The sequence below is a fragment of the Petaurus breviceps genome, unplaced genomic scaffold (assembly GCF_028583685.1).
Source record: "Petaurus breviceps papuanus isolate PSGF00001 unplaced genomic scaffold, PetGlider_PUasm1.0 287, whole genome shotgun sequence".
Taxonomy (NCBI): Eukaryota; Metazoa; Chordata; class Mammalia; order Diprotodontia; family Petauridae; genus Petaurus; species Petaurus breviceps.
This window is the reverse complement of record NW_027186029.1, coordinates 894,989-915,348: the sequence shown is the minus strand read 5'-3', so window position 1 is coordinate 915,348 and position 20,360 is coordinate 894,989. Positions and strand designations below refer to the sequence as shown.

The 20,360-nt window shown below is 44.5% G+C and overlaps 1 protein-coding gene across 7 annotated transcripts in view; it reads left to right on the top strand.

Moving 5' to 3' along the window:
- The window catches only part of LOC138167691 (zinc finger protein 420-like), a 41,078-nt gene extending 21,030 nt beyond the window's left edge, over positions 1-20,048 (top strand). Inside the window, exons 1-5 of one of the 7 annotated variants that reach the window (XM_069096644.1) lie at positions 275-385; positions 609-693; positions 858-984; positions 1,352-1,447; positions 18,057-20,048. In XM_069096644.1, the coding sequence (XP_068952745.1) occupies positions 670-693; positions 858-984; positions 1,352-1,447; positions 18,057-19,612 (1,803 nt within the window). In that variant the 5' untranslated portion in view covers positions 275-385; positions 609-669 and the 3' untranslated portion in view covers positions 19,613-20,048. The other 6 variants (XM_069096643.1, XM_069096651.1, XM_069096647.1 and 3 more) reach the window with 6 other exon arrangements.
- The last annotated feature ends 312 nt before the right edge of the window (positions 20,049-20,360 follow it).

Here is a 20,360-nt window from a genome sequence, read left to right as displayed (position 1 = left end):
AGAGCTCAGCCGGAGGCCCCGCCCCCCCAGAGGCTCCGCCCCTCCCGCGGGCTCTCCCTGCTTGTTTCCACCCTGCCCAGGGCTTCCCTTGGAAGCAGACTCCTGCCCGAGCTCCGGGGGCCCAGCCTTCCCTTAAAGCAGGCATTCCCTCCGGGTTTGGCGCACCCGCACGTGGTAGCGCCTCCTCCCCCGCCCAGAGGCGGCCCCGCCCACCGGGGGGGGCAGAGAACTACACTTCCCAGAAGGCAGCGCGGCTGGTGCGCGAGCGGGGCTCGGGCTCCGCCTCCGGGGCTGCGTCACTTCCCCCAACCGTCTCCCCCTGCCCCGCACACGCTGCTCTGCCCTAAGTCGCTCTTGCGTCCGCCGCCCGCCCTCCCTCCGCCGGGTGAGTGGGACCCTGAGCCAGGTGGGCGGGCGCAGGGGGAGGGGGAGCCTGGGATGAGGGTGGGGGGGCTGGCGCCACGGGTTGGGGGTGGGGCAGTGCCGACCTCCCCTTCTCGAACCTGCCGGGGCTCCCCAGGACCTTCCCGGCTGTCTAGGGGCAGCAGCCCCTGGACCCCCGGGGGAGTCCCTGCGGCCCCGTGGGACCGCCCCCTCCCCCTCCCCAGAACCCATGGCCTCGCGTCCTCACGCCGATCGCTGAGCCCGCAGCCCAGCGCTGAGGAGGAGATGGCCGCCAGCAGCGCTCCCCAGGTGAGGGGCCCCTCCCCTGCGGGGCCGGGGTGGGGCACGAGGTGGGAGACCCCCCCAGCCCCGATCGTGGGGAAGGCCTTCCTGGCCACCGGGGCGGCGGCCCTTCTGGGGGGGGGGGAGGGGGCGCCCCGGGGCCCTGAGCAGACACGTCCCGGGTCTCCTAGGGCTCCCTGGCCTTCGGGGACGTGGCCGTGGACTTCACCCCGGAGGAGTGGGGGTGCCTGGGCCCCGCTCAGAAGGAGCTGTACCGGGAGGTGATGCTGGAGAACTATGGGAACCTGGTGTGCCTGGGTGAGGCGGCCCCCCTGGGCCTCGGGCCCTGCTGCCCGCTGGGCTGGGACCACCCTCAGTGCTTGGGGGGGGGAGCCCAGAGGTCCTTCATCCCCGGGGGTCTCAGGCCCCCAGATCCAAGATTCTTCCTCTGGTTCCAGGGCAGTTGAACCACCTGAAGCCGTGAATGGGGCCCAGGCCCAGAGAATGAGACTTGTCTCTGAGCCCAAGGCCCTGGTGCAAGACCCCCTGGACGGGATCTGTCCTGCGAGGTGGCCCCCAGCACAGACCAGCTCTGCTAAAGCTCCTGGCCCGGGGTGGGGAGGGCCTGGGGACGGGAGGCTGGCGTCTTCTCTGGCCCCAGCCCTTTCCCATTTCCCCTGAGCAGGACTTGCAGTTTGCAAACCTCATGTGATTGAGCAGTTGGAGCGAAGGGAAGCGCCTTGGATGTCAGGGGGAGGTGTCCCGAGGAGCTGTGGTCCAGGTGAGTGAGTGCCCCCAGGCGGCCGCTGGGCAGCTGGCTTTCCTTAGTCCTAATGATTGACCTCATTGGGTCTCCCATCCACCCCGTGAGGTCAGTGCTTCAGCTGTTATCAGCTCCATTTCACAGATGAGGACACTGAGGCTGAGAGGTTCAGTGTCTTGCCCAGGGTCACACATGTAGTAAGTGTCTGAAACTGAATTTGAACTCAGGTCTTCTGACTCCAGGTCTGGCACTGTCTATTGAACCACTGACATGCTTTCACGCTGAGTTCTTCCCTTCTTGTCTGGAGATGGGTAGCACATTTTATCATAAGTCCTCTGGAATTGTGGCTGGTTATTTTGTTAATCTGACTTCTTAATATGAGTTTTCATATTGTTGTATGAATGGTTCTCTGGTTCTGCCCAGTTCACTTTGCATCAGTTCATGTAAGTCTTCCCAGGATTCTCTAACTCTTCCTTTAATTTTTTACAGTGTAATCGTATTTCATCATGTACATATCACATGACTTGTTCAGCCATTCCCTAGTTAATAGGCACCCTCTTGGTTTCCGGTTTTGTACATGCAGGCCCTCTTCCTTTTCCTTTGGATTAAAGACCTAATAGTGTTAGATCAGAGGGTATATGTGGTTTAATGTGTGTCCAAATTGCTTTTCAGAATGACTGGACTGGTTCACATTTGTCCAAGCAGTGCCTTCGTATATCTGTTTTCCCATTGTTCTCTGCCATTCTGGTCAGCTTTGCATGTGATGTAGAACCTCAAGGTTGATTTAATTTGCTTTTGCAAGTGTTTATAGCTTTTTAAACATAGTTATTGCTAGCTTGAATTTCTTTCTCTGAAGTATCCATTTGACCATTTATAAATTGGGGAATGGCTCTTTTAAATTTGAGTCAGTTCCTTTCATAGCTTAGAAATTTGACTTCTATCAGAGGACCTTGCTGAAAGGATTCCCTCCCCCCAAGTTTCTGCTTCTCTTCTAATTTTAGCTGAATTGATTTTGCTTGTACACAAATATTTAAACGTAATGTATGTAGAAACGTCCATTTTTCTATCATCCGCGTAGATGGGCACTAATTCTTTGTTGCTCCTTCACTTTCTTTGTGATGTCACGGTTTAAGGCATGTACTTATTTAGAGCTTGTCTTGGTGTGTGGTGTGATGTGTTGGTCTGGACCTTTTTTGCAGCCTGCTTTCCACATCTCCCCACAGGGTTTTTCAACTAGTGACTTCTTGCTGTGTCACTTAGTCGCGCCTGCCCCTTCTGACTCCTTGGCCCACAAGTTCTCCTGCCCTTTGTTGTCTACCTAAGTCTGTCCATGTTTTCCTCCACTGTCCCTTTCTCCTTTTACTGTCAATTTTCCCCAACATCAGGGTCTTTTATTATTTTCTGTTTTGTTTCTTTTTTTCTAAATTTTTAAATAATATCTTTTCAATTGCATGGAAAAACAATTTTTTACAATAATTTAAAAAAGTTTTTGAGTTTCAAATTCTCTCTCACTCCCCACCCCTCTCCCTGAGTTGAAGAAATTTTGTATAGGTCATACATGAGCAGTCATGCATAACCTTGCTTGTGTGTGAAATAACTATAGTTGTTTGGAACTTGAACATATTTTTGGCATTGTTCTTTAGGATTGGGGCATGAACTGACCTTTTCTGAGCCAGCAGCACTTTAACAGCTTCATCTTTTAGGATTTCAAGTAACTCAGCTGGAATCCCATCCGCTCCACTGGCCTTGTTGTAGGAATGCTTCCTGACCACTTGACTTCATGATCCAAGATCAGCCTGGTTTTTGCCACCTCTTCTTAACCTCTTCTGCTTCTGTTAAGTGCCTGCCATTTTTTGTCTTTTATCATGCCCATTTTTGCATGAGGCATTCCCTTGATATCTCTAGTTTTCTTGAAAAGATCTCTTGTTTTTCCCATTCTATTGTTTTCTTCTATCTCTTTGCATGGCTCATTTAAAAAAAACCCACCTTATCTCTCTTGGATAGTCTCTGGAATTTTGCGTTCAGTTGGCATATCTTTCCCTTTCCTGTGGGATTTTTTTTATTTGCCCTTTCTTCCAGCCTTCTTCTTGACTTTGAATTTGACGTGGGGCTGGGCTTTGTGCATTTCTGGAAGGAAGGTCTGGAGTCCGGCAGTCTTTCAGTTCTCTCAGAGGGATCCAATCCAGGGCAAAGTCTATTTGCTTCTTCCCTGACACAAGATCTACAAGTTCTTGACCTGGGTTTGGGTCTATGAAAGAAGAGATGCTGCTAGACCCCACTTTTATCTGTCGATTCAGAATGGCAGGATTGCCCCTTCTCCATCTTTGGCTGCAAAGTGCACAATCCATCTGATTTCAGTACTGACCATCCAGTAGTGTCTGTATGGACCATCACCTTTGGGGTTGTTGAAAAAGAGTGTTCACTGTGACCAGAGAGTTATCTTGACCAAATTCTGTCAGGCTCGGCCTGCTTGGTTTGGGGCTCCACGGACACACTCCCTGCTAGGCCACTTGGCCTTGGAGTTCCTGCTTTAGCCTGCCAATCCCCCATGATGAATGGGACTTCTTGGGTTGCTGTGGTTTTTCCAAGATGCTGTAGGTCTTCACAGAACCGCTCAGCCTTGGCATCCCTGGCTGGGGCCTAGACTCGGCTCACTGCTTGGGTTCGAGCTGACCCCCTTGGGTCATTGTTGCTGCTCTCATCCTCTTATTGACCATTCTGGCCCATGGCAGTGCATGGAGTGATCCCCAAGTTCTGTTCTCCCATTCCCATCCACTTCGGTTCCCTGACCCCAGGATGTTGATGTTAGTCTTTGCATCTCCTATTTGGCCACATCGGGCTCTGCTGGGTTCAGAGATGTCACATTGCATGGTCTTGTGCAACATTGACCTTCATAGCTACTGACTTTCCCTTCGTCCCCCTGTACACGCACAGCCGCGCTTCCTTTCTGCCTTGGCCCGGCCATTCTTTAGTACCAGAGCGGCTTGTCCTCGGCTCTTCCCCAGGAGCACACTGGGCACTGTAGGACTTAGAGGCTCGTCTTCCCATGTCATCTTTTTATCATTTTAATATTGTCCAAAGATGCTGGAGCCTCTGGCCACTCCTCCAGCGGGTCACCTTTGGTCAGAACTCTCCCCTCGACCTGTCCATCCTGGGTAACCTTTCACAGTGTAGCTCATAGCTTCATTTACCCTAGCCCCTCTTTCACAAGGCAGTGATGCCAGAGCTAGGATCTTTGGGCATGACAAGGCTACTATGTACATTTGCTTCTGTGTATCGTGGACTTAATCTGTTCCACTGATCAGCCTCTGTTTCTTACCTAGTACCAATTTGTTTTGACGAGTACAACTTTCTAGTCTAGTTTTAGATCTGGCACTGCTAGTCTCCCTTTTTTTTTCCATTGATTCCCTTGATATTTTCATTGATTCCCTTAATATTTTCTACCTTTTCTTCCTTCGGGTCAATTTTGTTATTAATTTTCTTTTTAGGTCTATAAAGTAATCTTTGGTAGTTTGATTCATATAGCATTGAATAAATAATTTAGGTTGTCTTGCCATTTTTATTATGTTGGCTTGGCCTACCCATGAGCAATTAATATTTCTTTAATTAAATTAATTAATTTAATTAAATTAGTATTTCTTTAATTGCAGTCCATTGTCATTATTTGCTGAGTTCTTCTTTGTGAATTCACTTACTTGCTAATGTTTATTTGTAATCCCAGAGCAATGCTTTTGGTACTTTCCTGGTCATGAGTGGACATGTACTGAATGGTGAAAAATATAAATTGTCAAATGTGAATGCTTCCAGCTGAGGTCAAACAAGGCAATGCTCTGCCTTTTTATTCCAGCTCTTATACTGCAGACAAGTGTCCTTTTCAAGGTCTCTTTGGCACCACATTTTTCGCATTTTCATGCACTTTGTTGGTGGTTTCACTACTTAAAGTGACCCCAGGTGTAGTGCTGAGGTGCTTTCTAGTGTTCCTAAGCACAGAAAGGATATGATTTGCTTTACAGAAAAAAAAAGGTGTGTTAAATAGGCATCCTTCAGGCATGAGTGATGATGTTGTTGGCTGCAGTGACTCAGCGATAGAGGATGTGCAGGAAAAGGAAGAGGATACACTCACAGGTGTGTCCCTGAGGCTGCTCCAGAAAGGGCTACGGTAAGTGTGGCGGCCGGAGGCTCGCAGGAGCAGGCTGTCTGGCGTCGCTTGTCAAGCATTTATCACGGCTTTGTAGACCATTACCGCCTGAGCAACAAGAACTGGCGGTGCGGAATCTAGATGTATCTTTATTTTGTAAAGAGCATTGGGTGATTTTGTCAGCAAGTGCCTATGTTTGTCTTGGCAGGTGCACTCCCAAGTGTTTTGTCCTGGCGGTAGTTATTTTCAGTGGAATTTCTCTGCATCTTCCGACTGAATTTTGTTGTTAGCATGCAGAAATGTAAAGGATTTGTCTGGACGTACTTCATATCCTTTCACTTTATTAAAGTTAATTGTTGGGGGGGCAGAGCCAGGATGGTGGAGTGGAGGCGCACGGCTTCCACCTTCCCCAGGCCGTGTAAAGAGGGGACTCTAAACGGACTTTGGAGCAGCAGAACCTGCAAAGTGACGTGGAAGGGCTAGCCAGCAGGAATCCGCCAGCACTCTGGGAGCCGAGCCCAGCCCTACACCAAGGCTTTAGCCCAGGGCAGGCCTGACCAGCCGCCGGCCAGAGGGACTCCTGATCAGCAGCAGCTGTGGCCGTTTCCAGATTTATCAACACATAGATGCGCTGGACAAAGTGAGAGGTCAGTGCAGTCTAGACTTTGGGACCAGTAGTTGGGAGTGCCTCGGCTTTTGCCCCCGGGGTGGGAAGCCACTGAGGTGCCGGCACAGACAGCCAGTGCCATGTGGCAGCTTCAGCTCCTGGCCTGCAGAGTGTAAGGGGACCAAGCACCAGTCTTAGGGGTAATTGCTCTTGCTTTAACCTGCTTGGATCTGGATTACAGTCTAGGGTGGAGGTCCTGGGGTGTGTGTCCAGCTTGCCAGAGCGTGTGGAGACCTCAGGACACCCATCTAATACCTCTGGCAGCTGAGAAAACCCCAGCGTTTGGGAGGAAACCTCCCCTGTCTGGTGGCAGAGTCCTACTGTGGCAAAAAGCCCAAAAGTCAAGTAATTGAGTGGCAAAATGAGCAGGAAAAGGAAACAAAGCAAACAGAAAATTCCAATGTTACACTCCTATTTTGGGAACAAAAAGGAGCAAAGCATGGAACAGGAGGAAAACAGTGAAGTCAGAACTCCCGCACCAAAAGCTTCAAAGGAAAATACAAGCTAGTTACAAGCCATAGAGGACCTTAAGAAGCAGATAAGAGAAGTGGATGAAAAATTGGGAAGAGAAATGAGAACAATGCAAGAAAATTATGAAATGAGAGTCAACAGCCCGACTGAAGAAAATAACACCTTAAAAAATAGACTGACTCAAATGCCAAAGGAGACTCAAAAAGGTAATGAGGAAAAGAATGCCTTAAAAAGCCAAATTTGCCAGATGAAAAAAGAATCTCAGAAGCTCACTGGGGCGAAATGCTTCAGAATTAGATTGGAGCAAATGGAAGCTAATGACTTTATAAGAAATCAGGATGCTGTTAAACAGATCCAAACAAATGAAAGAATAGAAGGCACGGTGAAATATCTCATAGGAAAAACCACTGACCTGGAAAATAGATCCAGGACAGGTAATTTAAAAATTATTGGACTACCTGAAAGCCATGATCAAAGTAAGAACCTAGAAATCATCCTCCAGGAATCCCAAAAAGGAAACTCCTAGGAATATTATAGCCAGATTCCAGAATTCCCGGATTAAGGAGAGAATATTACAAGCGGCCAGGAAGAAATAATTTGAATATTGTGGAAACACAATCAGGACAACCCAGGATCTGGCAGCTTCTACACTGAGGGATCGAAGGGCTTGGAATATGATATTCCGGAGGTCCAAGGAGCTGGGATTAAAACCAGGAGTCACCTACCCAGCAAAACTGAGTATCATGTTTCAGGGGAAAATATTGTCATTCAGTGGAATAGAGAACTTTCAAGCATTCTTACTGAAAAAACCAGAGTTGAATAGAAAATTTGACATTCAGATACAAGAAGCAAGAGAAGCCTGATAAGGTAAACAGGGAAAAGAAATCATTAGGGACTTATCAAAGTTGAACTATTAACATTCCTACATGAAAAAACAATAATTGAAACTTTTCTCAGTAGTTGAAGGGATTAGAAATATATATGTGTGAGTGTGTGTGTGTGTCTATATATGAGGGTATATGGGCATATGAATACATATGTGAATGTGTATATATAGTTTACAGGTATACATAGAGGGCACAGGACCAATTTAAAAGGAAGGGATGATACTTAAAAGGTGAAATTAAGAGGTGAGAGGAATATAATGAGAGGAGATGGGGAGAGACAGATTGGGGTAAACTATCTCATACAGAAGAGGCAAGGGAAAATGGTTACAATGGAGGGGAAGAATAGGAAGGCAAAAGGGAATGGGTCAACCTTATTCCCATTGAATTTGGCTTGAGGAGGGAGGGAAATACACACTAAATAGGGTATCGCCCTCCAGGAGAGTAGGGGGGGAAAGGGATGAGAGGGGGGATGATGGAATGGAGGGCAGGCTGGGGGAGAGGGAAGTTGGAAGCACCGCCTTTTGAAAAGGGACAGGATGAAATTAGAGAATAGAACAAGTGGGAGGTGGGATAGGAGGGAGGGAAATACAGTCAATCTTTTACAATATATCTACTATGTTATTGTTTTGCATTAACCACACATGGACAACCTATACTGAACTGCTTATCTTCCCAGTAAGGGTGGGTGACAAGAGAGGAAAGGAATGAATCTGGAATTGAAAGTTTTAAAATCAAATATTCAAATATATATATATATAGTATGTATATATATGTGTGTACATATGTATATACACTATTATTAATACTATCTTACATGTAATTGGGAAATAAGGTATACAGGCACTGAGGCATAGAGATCCACTGGAAAATTTGAAAGGTGTATAGGAGAAAATATGGGAGAGAGCAGATTGGAGGAGGGGATATCCTGTGGGACTGCTATTTTGGGGCGGTGGGTAGGGGAAAAACGGGAAGAAAATTTGTTACTCAAAATCTGGCAGAAACGAATGATGTAAATCAGAAGTTAATAAAGCATTTAAAAAAAAATTCAACAAATAAAATAATTAAGCCTGGAAAAAAAATAAAGTTAATTGTTTCAGCTAGTTTTTTAGTTGGGTCTCTAGGGTTCTCCAAGTAAACCATCATATTTTTTACAAAACGAAATCGTTTTTATTCTTTCTTTGCCCATTCTTATTTCCTCAGTTTCTTTTTTCTTGCCTTATTGCTATAACTAACATTTCCAGCTGTGCATTGCCTGGTACTGGTGATAATGGATACCCTTACTTTGTCCTTGGCCTTAATGGAAAGGCCTCTGGTTTGTTCCCATTACATGTCATGCTCGCTCTTGCTTTTAAAAATAATGGATAGTTACCATATTAAGGAAAGCTCTGTTTGTCCCTAGGCTTGCTAGTGGTTTTTTTGAGGGTCATAAGTTCAAGAACAGTTATGAAGGGCGTGGAGGGAGGGCACACTCAGAATAGAGAGTCCACATGGAGCCTTGGGAAGGGGGAGGAGGCGGCAGACAGGGGCCTCTGGTCTGGTCTGCTCTAGACGGGCTTGATTGCAATTTTGGAGCCTGGGTCTAGGGCACACAACAGAGGACACAGTGAGATGGGGTTTAGGAAGGCCTCAAGGGGTGGTCACCCAGGGGTGGAGGTTGGGATTCTCCTTGGATGGGCAGCCCTGCTTCCCTTTGTGGATCTGAAGCACCTTTTAGCTCTTAGGAAACACATTCTTGGGGTTGAGGTCTTTGTGCTGAAGAATCCCTTCAGTGTGCCTCTGATTTCTCGGACTCTGCCTCAAGCTCCTGGGCATGTGCATCCAGCCTGCAGGCTGTTGGCTCCTCAGTTAAAGGGTTTGAGTCCCTCAGGTTTCTATTTATGTTTACTGCAGTAGCCTTCATTTCGAGATGCTTCAGGCTAGTTAGTTTGTTCATACTTTCCAGAAGTGTATAGTCTTCGCAGGTGGCCGTCAGCTCGCCGTCGGGTACGTGGCCATTTTGGAGAACGTGTCCTGGCACAGTCCCATGATGTCCACCTTGGCAGGCTCCATGGCCTCCTTGGCCATATCTACCACGGCTTCATCCAGGCTGGGGAAGGGGGAAGGAGAAAGGATGAAGAGGAGAGGGGAGGGGAGAAAAAGGGAAGGGTGAAGATTCTGAGGAGATAAGGGCTTTCTAGTGTTTTTTTTTTTTTAAAGCAATCGGGTTTAAGTAACTTGCTCAAGGTTACACGGCCCGTTATTTCTGGAAAACCTGGTTTGGTTTGTTTTTTTTTGGTGGGCAATTGGAGTTAAGTGACTTGCCCAAGGTCATGTGGCTAGTTTTTCTGTTAAGTGTCTGAAGCTGGATTTGAACTCAGGTTGTCCTGACTCCAAGTCTGGTGCTCTACTCACTGTACCACCTAGCCACCCCTCTAGTGTTTTTAACAGGAATGTGTGTTGTGTCTTCTCAAAGCCTTTTTTTTTGCATCTTTAAAAATAATCACATGATTTTTGTTTCAGTTATTGATATGACCAGTTATGTTAATAGTTTTCCTAATATTGAACCAGTCCTGGATTCATGTTATAAATCCAGCCTAATGTTAATTTTTGTGATGTGTTGCTACAGCATCCTTGCTGCATCAGTATCATTAAGGATGTCAGTCTGTGTTTGTTTTAACCCTCCCTGCTATCAGGATATCAAGACCATGTTTGTGCCATAGAAGGAATTTGGTAGGATCCCTTCTTTACCTATTTTTTCAGATACTTTATGTAATATTAAAATTAATTGCTCTGTAATGTTTGATAGACCTTACTTGTAAATCATTCTGGTGTTGGACTATTTGTTCTTCAGGCATTCATTTTGAGTTTATTTAGTTTCTTTTTTCTAAGATAGGGGTATTTGAGTCCTCTATTTCCTGTTCTGTTAATTTGATTTGTTTATAGTTCTGTAAATATCAGTTTCCTGTAGATGGTCAATTTTTGGGCACATAATTGGGAGAAATAGCTCCAAATAATTTTTCTTGTTTCTTTTCCTTTGATCTTGAATATTATATCTTTTTCATTTTTGATACTAACTTAATTTTTAAAAAAGTAAAGTTAGCTAATAACTTATTTGATTTATTGGATTTAAAAAAAATCCAGCTTCTAATTTTATTTACTAAATTAGCATCTCTCCCCTTTTCCCTTTTTGTTTCATGTCTTAGGATTTTGTTTTCATAATGTTTTCTTGGAGGGTTTTTCCAGTGTATATGTTTGGACTCTGCTATCCCGCCCGACTTTGCCACACAGAGGGCTTCACCATGGTTCAGATTCTTTGTTTTCTTAGGAAATCCCATTGATGTAGGTAAGAAATAAGACTCTTTTGTCATAGTTTGCTGAGATCTAACCCATCTATGGGAACCCTGGCTTATCTTTGAACCTTTTGTTATTCCCTAGAAGCAGTTCTGAATATTTTCGTAGAGAGAGATCTTTGCTTCTTTTTGATGATAACCTTTGGGCCACAGGTTGCTTGGTCTTGCTTTGTATTTCTGTATTAATTTCCAGTAATAAGGTACCAGTTCTCAGTTCTACAAGAAGGATAATAGTGTGTCTGTTTTTCCCACTTATTTTTAAGAGTATCTTTTTTTAATATCTCTTATTATGTCACCTCCATTTTGCTCTGAATCTCTCCTTTCTGGTTCTGGAGGCTCACCTTTCAATGCAAAGAATTTTAAAAGAAGAAAACAGTTTAGCCAAACTCGTGTTGAACGAGACTGGTGTTATATGCAGGAGCTCCCTTCTGCTTGCACTCATCTCTGAAGAGAAGCAGTGGAAGCTTCTTCTCCCCTCACTTCTTCGGGGCCAGCTTGGGTGAGCCTGGCTTGCTTTGCACTGTCAGTTCTTTCGTTTCCATGATCTTGTTCACTGTGTGTAGCATGATGGTTCTGCTTACCTTTGCATGTTTCTTCATCGTGTGTAGTTTCTTGCTGCACAGTAATGCTCCATCCCATTTCATGGGCCCCACTCCCTGCCTGGTGGCAGCTGTCCCAGCATCGCAGCATTGTAGGTGACCTGTTGTCCAGGGTGTTGTGGTCCTTCCCAGCTTCGTGTCATCTATAAATTTGGTTTTATATGCCAACCATCTCTTGAATGACTCTTTCTAACTTCTTCCAAATGTTCAGTAGTTTAGTCCAGTGACAGAATCACTTCTCTTTCTCCCTCCTTGGCCTTCACCTGTCACTTCTGTCATGCCTCTCCCCTCTGGTCCTAGATTTCATCATAGGATTAGACCTCATTAATAGACCATGCTACGCTTCCGCCTCTACCACCCCTATTTTTTACCTAGCTTGTTTCTTTTGAATAATATATAAGCACCCACAGCCATACTCCACTCTGAGGTTTTATCCTATGGTCTCAGTGATATCTTTGAGGTCAGATTCAGCTCCTTTGATAGATACCTAAAGCATTGGGGCTAAAGGGCTTATTGTGTACCAGGTACTTGGCTAAATACTGAGGACACAGAACCAATCAACCAGGGCATCCCTACTCTGAAGGAGCTGAGGGAAAACTGGATAACAGGAAGTTGGGAAGTCAGGGTGGGGGAATAAAAGGGTCTGGGGCACAGCTGGTTGGAGATGTAGCCTTTTGTTTGTTACGCAGACACATGTAGGGTTCTGTGTACAGACATGGGGCAATGGGTTTGCTTTGCCACTGGCTTCTTTCTTTGGTTTTGGGCATCTCAGCTGCTCTCCGAAGCTGGACCCCCTCTCCCTCATGCTAAGAGACTCTTTTTAAAATTTTTTAAAAAATTTTTCAAATGCTTTGTTAACTTCTGAATTACATCATTCATTTCTGCCAGATTTTGAGTTACAAATTTTCTCCCTGTTTTTCCCCTACCCACCACCCCAAAATAGCAGTCCCACAGGATATCCCCTCCTCCAATCTGCTCCCTCCCATATCTTCTGCCATACCCCCTTCGACTTTTCCAGTGGGGCACAGTGGATCTCTATGCCCCAGTGCCTGTATATCTTATTTCCCAATTACATGTAAAATAGTATTAATAATAATAGCATATATAATTTTAAACATTTGATTTTAAAACTGAGTTCCAGATTCATTCCCTTCCTCCCTTGTCACCCACCCTTACTGGGAAGATAAGCAGTTCAGTATAGGTTGTCCATGTGTGGCTAATGCAAAACAATAACATAGTAGATATATTGTAAAAGACTGACTATATTTCCCTCCCTCCTATCCCACCTCCCACTTATTCTATTCTCTGCTTTGATCCCGTCCCTTTTCAAAAGTGGGTGCTTCCAACTTCCCTTCCCCCTGGCCTGCCCTCCCTTCCATCATCCCCCCTTTCATCCCCTTCCCCCTATTCTCCTGTAGGGTGAGATACCCTATTTAGTGTGTATCATACCCTCCCCGAGCCAAATTCAGTAAGAATAAGGTTGACCCATTCCCTTTTGCCTTCCTATTCTTCCCCTCCATTGTAACCATTTTCCCTTGCCTCTTCTATATGAGATTGTTTGCCCCAATCTGTCTCTCCCCATCTCCTCTCATTATGTTCCTCTCACCTCTTAATTTCACCTTTTAATTATCATCCCTTCCTATTAAATTGGTCCTGTGCCCTCTATCTATGTATCCTGTAAACATATATACACACATTCACATATGTATTCATACTCCCGTATACCCTCCGATATAGACGTATACACACACACATATTTCTATTCCCTTCAACTATTTTCATACTGAAAAAGTTTCATAAGTTACAATTATCTTTTTTCCATGTAGGAATGTTAATAGTTCAACTTTGATAAGTGGCTTATGATTTCTTTTCCCTGTTTACCTTCTCATGCTTCTCTTGCTTCTTGTATCTGAATGTCAAATTTTCTATTCAACTTTGGTTTTTTCCTCAAGAATGCTTGAAAGTCCTCTATTCCACTGAATGACCATATTTTCCCCTGAAACAGGATACTCAGTTTTGCTGGGTAGGTGACTCTTGGTTTTAATCCCAGCTCCTTTGCCCTCCAGAATATCATATTCCAAGCCCTTCGATCCCTCAGTGTAGAAGCTGCCAGATCCTGGGTTATCCTGATTGTGTTTCCACAATATTCAAATTGTTTCTTCCTGGCTGCTTGTAATATTCTCTCCTTGATCTGGGAATTCCGGAACCTGGCTGTAATATTCCTAGGAGTTTTCTTTTTGGGATGTTTTTCAGGAGGTGATGGGTGGATTCTTTCAACCTCTATTTTGCCCTCTGGTTCTAAAACATCAGGGCAGTTTTCCTTGAGAACTTCCTGGAGGATGATTTCTAGGTTCTTACTTTGATCATGGCTTTCAGATAGTCCAATATTTTTTAAGTTATCTCTCCTGAATCTATTTTCCAGGTCAGTGGTTTTTCCCATGAGATATTTCACATTGCCTTCTATTCTTTCACTTGTTTGGATCTGTTTAACAGCATCTTGATTTCTCATAAAGTCATTAGCTTCTATTTGCTCCAAACTAATTCTGAAGCAATGATTCTCCTCATTGAGCTTTTGAGATTCTTTTTCCATCTGGCAAATTTGACTTTTTAAGGCATTCTTCTCCTCATTACCTTTTTGAGCCTCTTTTGCCATTTGAGTTAGTCTATTTTTCAAGGTGTTATTTTCCTCAGTCAGGCTGTTGACTCTCATTTCATAATTTTCTTGCGTGGTTCTCATTTCTTTTCCCAATTTTTCCTCCACTTCTCTTATCTGCTTCTTAAGGTCCTCTGTGACCTGTAACCAGCTCATATTTTCCTTTGAAGCTTTTGGTGCAGGAGTTCTGACTTTACTGTCTTCCTCCTGTTCCATGCTTTGATCCTTTTTGTCCCCAAAATAGGAGTCTAATGTTGGAGTCTTCTGTTTGCTTTGCTTTCTTTGCCTGGTCATGTCTCCCCTCAGTCACTTGACCCCTGCACTTTTTGCCACAGTAGGATTCTGCCACCAGACAGGGGAGCTTTCATCCCAAACACTGGGGTTTTCTCCGCTGCCGGAGGTATTAGATGGTTGCCTTCTCTGAGGCCTCCACACGCTCTGGCAAGCTGGGCACACACCCCAGGATCTCCACCCTAGACCTCAATCCAGATCCAAGCAGATTAAAGCAAGAGCGATTACCCCTCATACTGGTCGCTTGGTCCCCATACACTATGCAGGCCAGGAGCTGAAGCTGTCACGTGGTACTGGCTGGTTGTGCTGGTGTCTCAGTACCTTCTCGCCCCGGGGGCAAAAGCCAAGGCACTCCCAACTACTGGTCCTGAAGTCTAGACTGCACTGACTTCCGACTTTGTCCTTAGCATCTATGTTTTGATAGTTGTGGAAACCGCCATAGTTGCTGGTGATCTGAAGTCCCTCCAGCAGGCAGGCCCGCCCTGGGGCTAAAACTTCTGGGTGGAGCTAGGCTCGGCTCCCAGAGTGCTGTGCTGGCAGCTTGCTGCCAGGCTGTCCTCAGCAGGAGGTTAGCTTCTCTGTGTCATTTTGTAGGTTCTGTATCTCCAAAGTTTGTTCAGAGTCCCCTTTTATATGGATTGGGGAAGGTGGGAGCCGGAGCCCCATGGAGGTCCTGCTTCTACTTGGGGCACCCCCCCACCCATGCTTAGAAGACTCTTAACTAAGGAAGTTGGTCATGCTGTTCAGAGCCCTGGTCAGATCCAAAGATTGGCACAATGAGCTTTCTCACAGTTGTACATCTCCAGCATCCCACGTGTCTTATCTGAAAACTGACCCTGTACTGATCAATTGATTATTGTTTCCATGTTCCTTTGATTGAATTGGGGGGAGCAGGACAACTCTTTTTCTGATTCAGGGAATTGCACCTGTTTGCTCTCCCTGTCCCAGATTTGAAAGTTCCTAATCTTTACTGCAGTTATGAATCAGATTACCTAATGTTTTTCCCTGGTTAATTGTTTTCTCTTAATTAATCGGCCTTATGTAATTAATTGCTTTTAACTTATAAAAATCTATCTCCCCCTTTATTTGGGGTCCAGCCTTAAGCTGAGGTGGTCTGTCCCCACTTTGTTAGGCAGTGGGCATGTATTGCCTAATTAATCGGTAAGCTCAAAAGATCAACCGCTTATTTCTTTAGCCATTTCGTTTTTCGTTACATTCTTAATTTAGGTGATCATGAGGGGTGTCCCAAAAGTCTGAGTGCAACTTTAAGCTTTACTTGCATGACTGCACTCAGACTTTTGGGACAGGCTGTGCGTGGCAGTTTTCCTTTTCCTTCCTCCATGCACTGTGCATGTGTGTGCGTGCACACACACACACACACACACACACACACACACACACACACACTTAATTTTAAGCTCTGTTGGTGAGATTTGGAGGACACTTGGTGGTTATGTGCTTGCCAGCCATTGCTAAATGAAACCATCTCTGGCCAGGAATCTGCATCTGTCTAATGTAAGCTGTGATGTGGAAATCCAGATCTCATTCTCAGGTCAGCTCTTCTCTCTCCACATTCATTATTGTCGCCAGCATCAACAGTGAGGAAGCACCATAGGATATCAGCCATTGTGTAGACCTTGGGTTTTTCCTCCAGTCTTCCTTCCTTCAGTTTCTTCCAGATTTTTAGGATTTCTCCGCCACAGATTCAGCCTTCTGGAGGCCCCAAGCGGTGACAGGATTTTCTTGTCGGCTCCATCTGCGTCCCTGCTTTCTAGTAAAATCCTTCTTGATGCTGGGCTCAAGGTGGCCTCCGCCTAGTCTCCATGTGTTTGTTCCCATTCTTCCTGTTAGAACCCCACAGAAAGAAAATACTCTCTTTCATAGAGAGGCAGCTGGGAGTCAGTCCAAAGACCTGGTTGGGGTCGGACGCTTGACTACTTGGCAGGATAAGTTGGGGCTAATTATGAAGTCAGTGCAGTTCATTCAGTTTCATCCTTTATAAAGTATAACAGCCCAGATAACCCAATGACTTGGCTGCAGTTCTTATCACGTGACCTCGACTATAATGTTAATAGTTTATATTTCCATAGGCCCTTAAGCTTGGAGATGCAGTTTCCTCACAACCACCACCACAATATAAGCTTGTACCACACTACTGGGCCTTATTTTTTTCCTTATTTAATGTGTGGCAGTAGTTTTTTTTTTGGAGGGCAGTTGGGGTTAAGTGACTTGCCCAAGGTCACACAGCTAATTTTTGTGTTAAGTGTCTGAGGCTGGATTTGAACTCAGGTCCTCCAGGGCCGGTGTTCTAGTCACTGAACCACCTAGCTGCCCCTGGCAGTCATTATTATTATTATTTTTAAAGCAATCAGGGTTAAGTAACTTGCTCAAGGTTACACGGCCAGATATTTCTGGGTGTGGTGCTAAGTATCTGAGCCCGGATTTGATCCCCAGGTCATCCTGACACTGGAGCCGGTGCTCTTACTCGCTGAGCCACCTGGCCACCCCTAATCATTATTAATGGAGGACAGAGACCATTTCAGGAAGACCCTTTTACTCAGTCATGACAACACTAGACACATACACCAAGGAGATCAGTGGCAACCAAAGGACCCATTTGTAGAAAAGAGTGCAGTAGCACCTTTTGTTGTGGCCCGGCATCGGAAGCAAAGTTGGCGTCCCTCAGGGGGGAAGTGGTGGCTTCACAGGAGCTTCAGGAGACTTTTATTAAGTTATACAGAGTAAAAGGAAGAGACCTGGGCTGCCACAGGATCATAAAAAACAATGCCTTGAAAGACTTGGGTATTCACCAGTCACAACTCAATACTTACTAGGTTTATTATAATGGGGCTTTCTTTGGGGTTTGAATGGCTGAGACTCAATGGCCAGTGAAGCCTTTATATTTTATTTTATTTTATTTTAATTAATGTTAGTTAAATTGTTATATGTAACATGGTTATAGAATATATTAATATATCTTTTTATTTATAATTTATAATAAAGGAAGAAGGGGGGAAAGCTCTGTAAAACTAACCAACATATAAAAAAATGTCTTATCATCTATGTCGTCTTCCACATTCTTGATCCTTTCCTCTGGAAGGCAGGGACCTTTGTCATTTGTGAAGACTTGATGAATCGTGATTCTCACCTCTTCACAGAAACAGGACTAGATTTGTTTATGAGACCTAACATTTTCAGATATGGGAAGTGTGTGGATTTAGTTTGGTTAACTTATTTGTTATACATGAACTGAATGTTATGCATTTTTTTGGCAGGTAAGATTTGTAGGGACATTGGGGACAGAAATATAGTAATGCAAGAAAGAAAGGAAGGAAGGAAGGGAGAAAGAGAGAGAGAAAGAAAGAAAGAGAAATTAAAACACTAATAATACACAGAAAGTGTATAGAACATTCAGAAGGGGACACAGAGAAGCAGGGAAGTGTTAATAAATGCTACCATGTTAAATTTCAGATATATTTTAAATGAACAAGCTATACATGATACTTTAATATGAAATCTTTTTATGGATTGGGACTTTTTTGGTTCATATTGATGTTTGTCAGGTTAATAATGAAACTTGTATTTCTTTCAGATTGGGAAGCTAAGCCTGAAGTCAAGGAGTCAGCTCTAAAGTTTGGCCTTTCTAGGGAACAATTGTCTGAGGAAATGCTGGTGAAAGTTGGTGATGGTGTCTTCAAGTTAAGAGAAATCTGTACATTTGGGGCCAGGTCAGAAGGGCAGCAGAGTCATGAGGAGAATCCTGTTCAGCCCACAACATTCATCCCGAAGAAGCCTCCCCATAGAGTACGAGACTCTGAATACAATAAAGGTCGCAGGAGCTCCAGTCTAGGACCGAGCCTTTTCCCACAACCAGGAGGTGTAAGTGTGAAGAGTCCCCATAAACGTGACACAAATCAGAGGCACTTTACTGCGTGTTCAGATCTCCCTAAATGTCATAGAACTTGCTCGGAGGAGGTATTTTCTAATTATCACGAATTTGGAGATTCCTTTAATAATAATTCAGACATTAATGAAAATGTATTATGTTCCAAAAGGAAACCTTATGAACATAAGGAATGTGGGAAGGCCCCCCTCCTGACCTCACAGTTTATAGTACACCAAGACTTTTATAATGAACAGGAATTCTATGCACAAAGGAACATGTTGAGCTCATCCAGAAACTTTCCTGTCCACCAGACAGTTCACACTGAAGAGACACCATATGAATGTAAGGAATGTGGGAAGGCGTTCAGTCAGGGTAGAAACCTTGCTCTCCATCGGAGAATTCACACTAGAGAGAAACCATATGAATGTCAGGAATGTGGGAAGCTTTTCTGTCAGAGTTCACACCTTACTCGCCATCAGAGAATCCATACTGGAGAGAAGCCTTATGAATGTCAGGAATGTGGGAAGTTCTTCAAACAGAAGGCACATCTTATCGTACATGAGAGGAGTCACACTGGAGAGAAGCCATATGAATGTCAGGAATGTGGGAAGTTCTTCCGACAGAAGGCACATATTATTGTGCATCAGAGGAGTCACACTGGAGAGAAGCCTTATGAGTGTCAGGAATGTGGGAAGTTCTTCCGCAGGGGCACGCATCTTATTCTCCATCAGAGAATTCATACTGGAGAAAAACCGTATAAATGTAAAGAATGTGGGAAGGTCTTTAGCCAGAGCAATACACTTTCTCTTCATCAGAGAATTCACACTGGAGAGAAGCCATATGAATGTAGTGAGTGTGGGAAGGATTTCAGTGACTGGTCAAACCTTATTCAGCATCAGAAAATTCATACTGGAGAGAAACCTTATTACTGTCAAGAATGTGAGAAAGCCTTCAGTCACAGTGGAGACCTTACTCTGCACCAGAGAATTCACACTGGAGAGAAACCCTATGTTTGTAGTGAATGTGGGAAGACTTTTCGCCAGAGCTCAGCCCTCATTCAACATCAAAGAATTCATAGTGGAGAGAAACCTTATGAATGTAATGAATGTGGGAAAGCCTTCAGCCGGAGCAGAGACCTTACACTCCATCAAAGGATTCACACTGGAGAAAAACCGTATGAATGTAATGAGTGTGGGAAGTTTTTTCGCCAGAGTGCACACCTTATTCGACATCAGAGAATTCATAGTGGAGAAAAACCCTGAGTGTATGTAGGATTAATGGAATATTAGATCTTTCCTATCCATTTATAGGTCTGTGTGGCCACATGTGTTCCCCTTTTTTCCTTGGAACAGGGCCATGTTCCTAGGTCTAAAGGTATTTCAGGCACAGATATCATGCTGCTTTAAACTCCAACCCAGTTCATAGCTGTGATACATTCCATGATGAATCACATAGAGCCCATCATAGTAAAAACTGTATGTATTAAAGGAGATTTATATTGCTTTCGGATGGAGAGAAAACTTGGGTGAAGGAGAGGAAGCTTGCTTGCGGGAAGGCTGGACAGAAAGAACACTTAAGATGTCGGTGCTCCCTGGATTGGTGATGTGTATAAATATTTTTGTTACTTTGGTGAGTTTTGCTTTCTGGTATCTCAGTAGTGATGCTCCGAATAAATGTTTTGGTTTGGTCTAGAATAAAGAGAGCTTGTTATGTTTTGCAGCCCATTCCTGGAAATACATATGTATATTCATAGCAGCTGCTATGAATGTCGCATTGACATTACAGAATATTGAATGTGGGAAGGCTTTTTGCCATAGCTCATACCTAACTTGACATCAGGTAACTCATACAAGAGGGAAATCTTACCAGTGAAATGAATGTGAGAAGGCCTCTAGCTTTAAGCAAAACCTTGTCCTCCCATCTGATAGTCCACACTGAAGAGAAATCATGACTATGACAAATGTGGGAAGTTTGTTACAGTACACACTTTATTTAACATCACAGATTCCA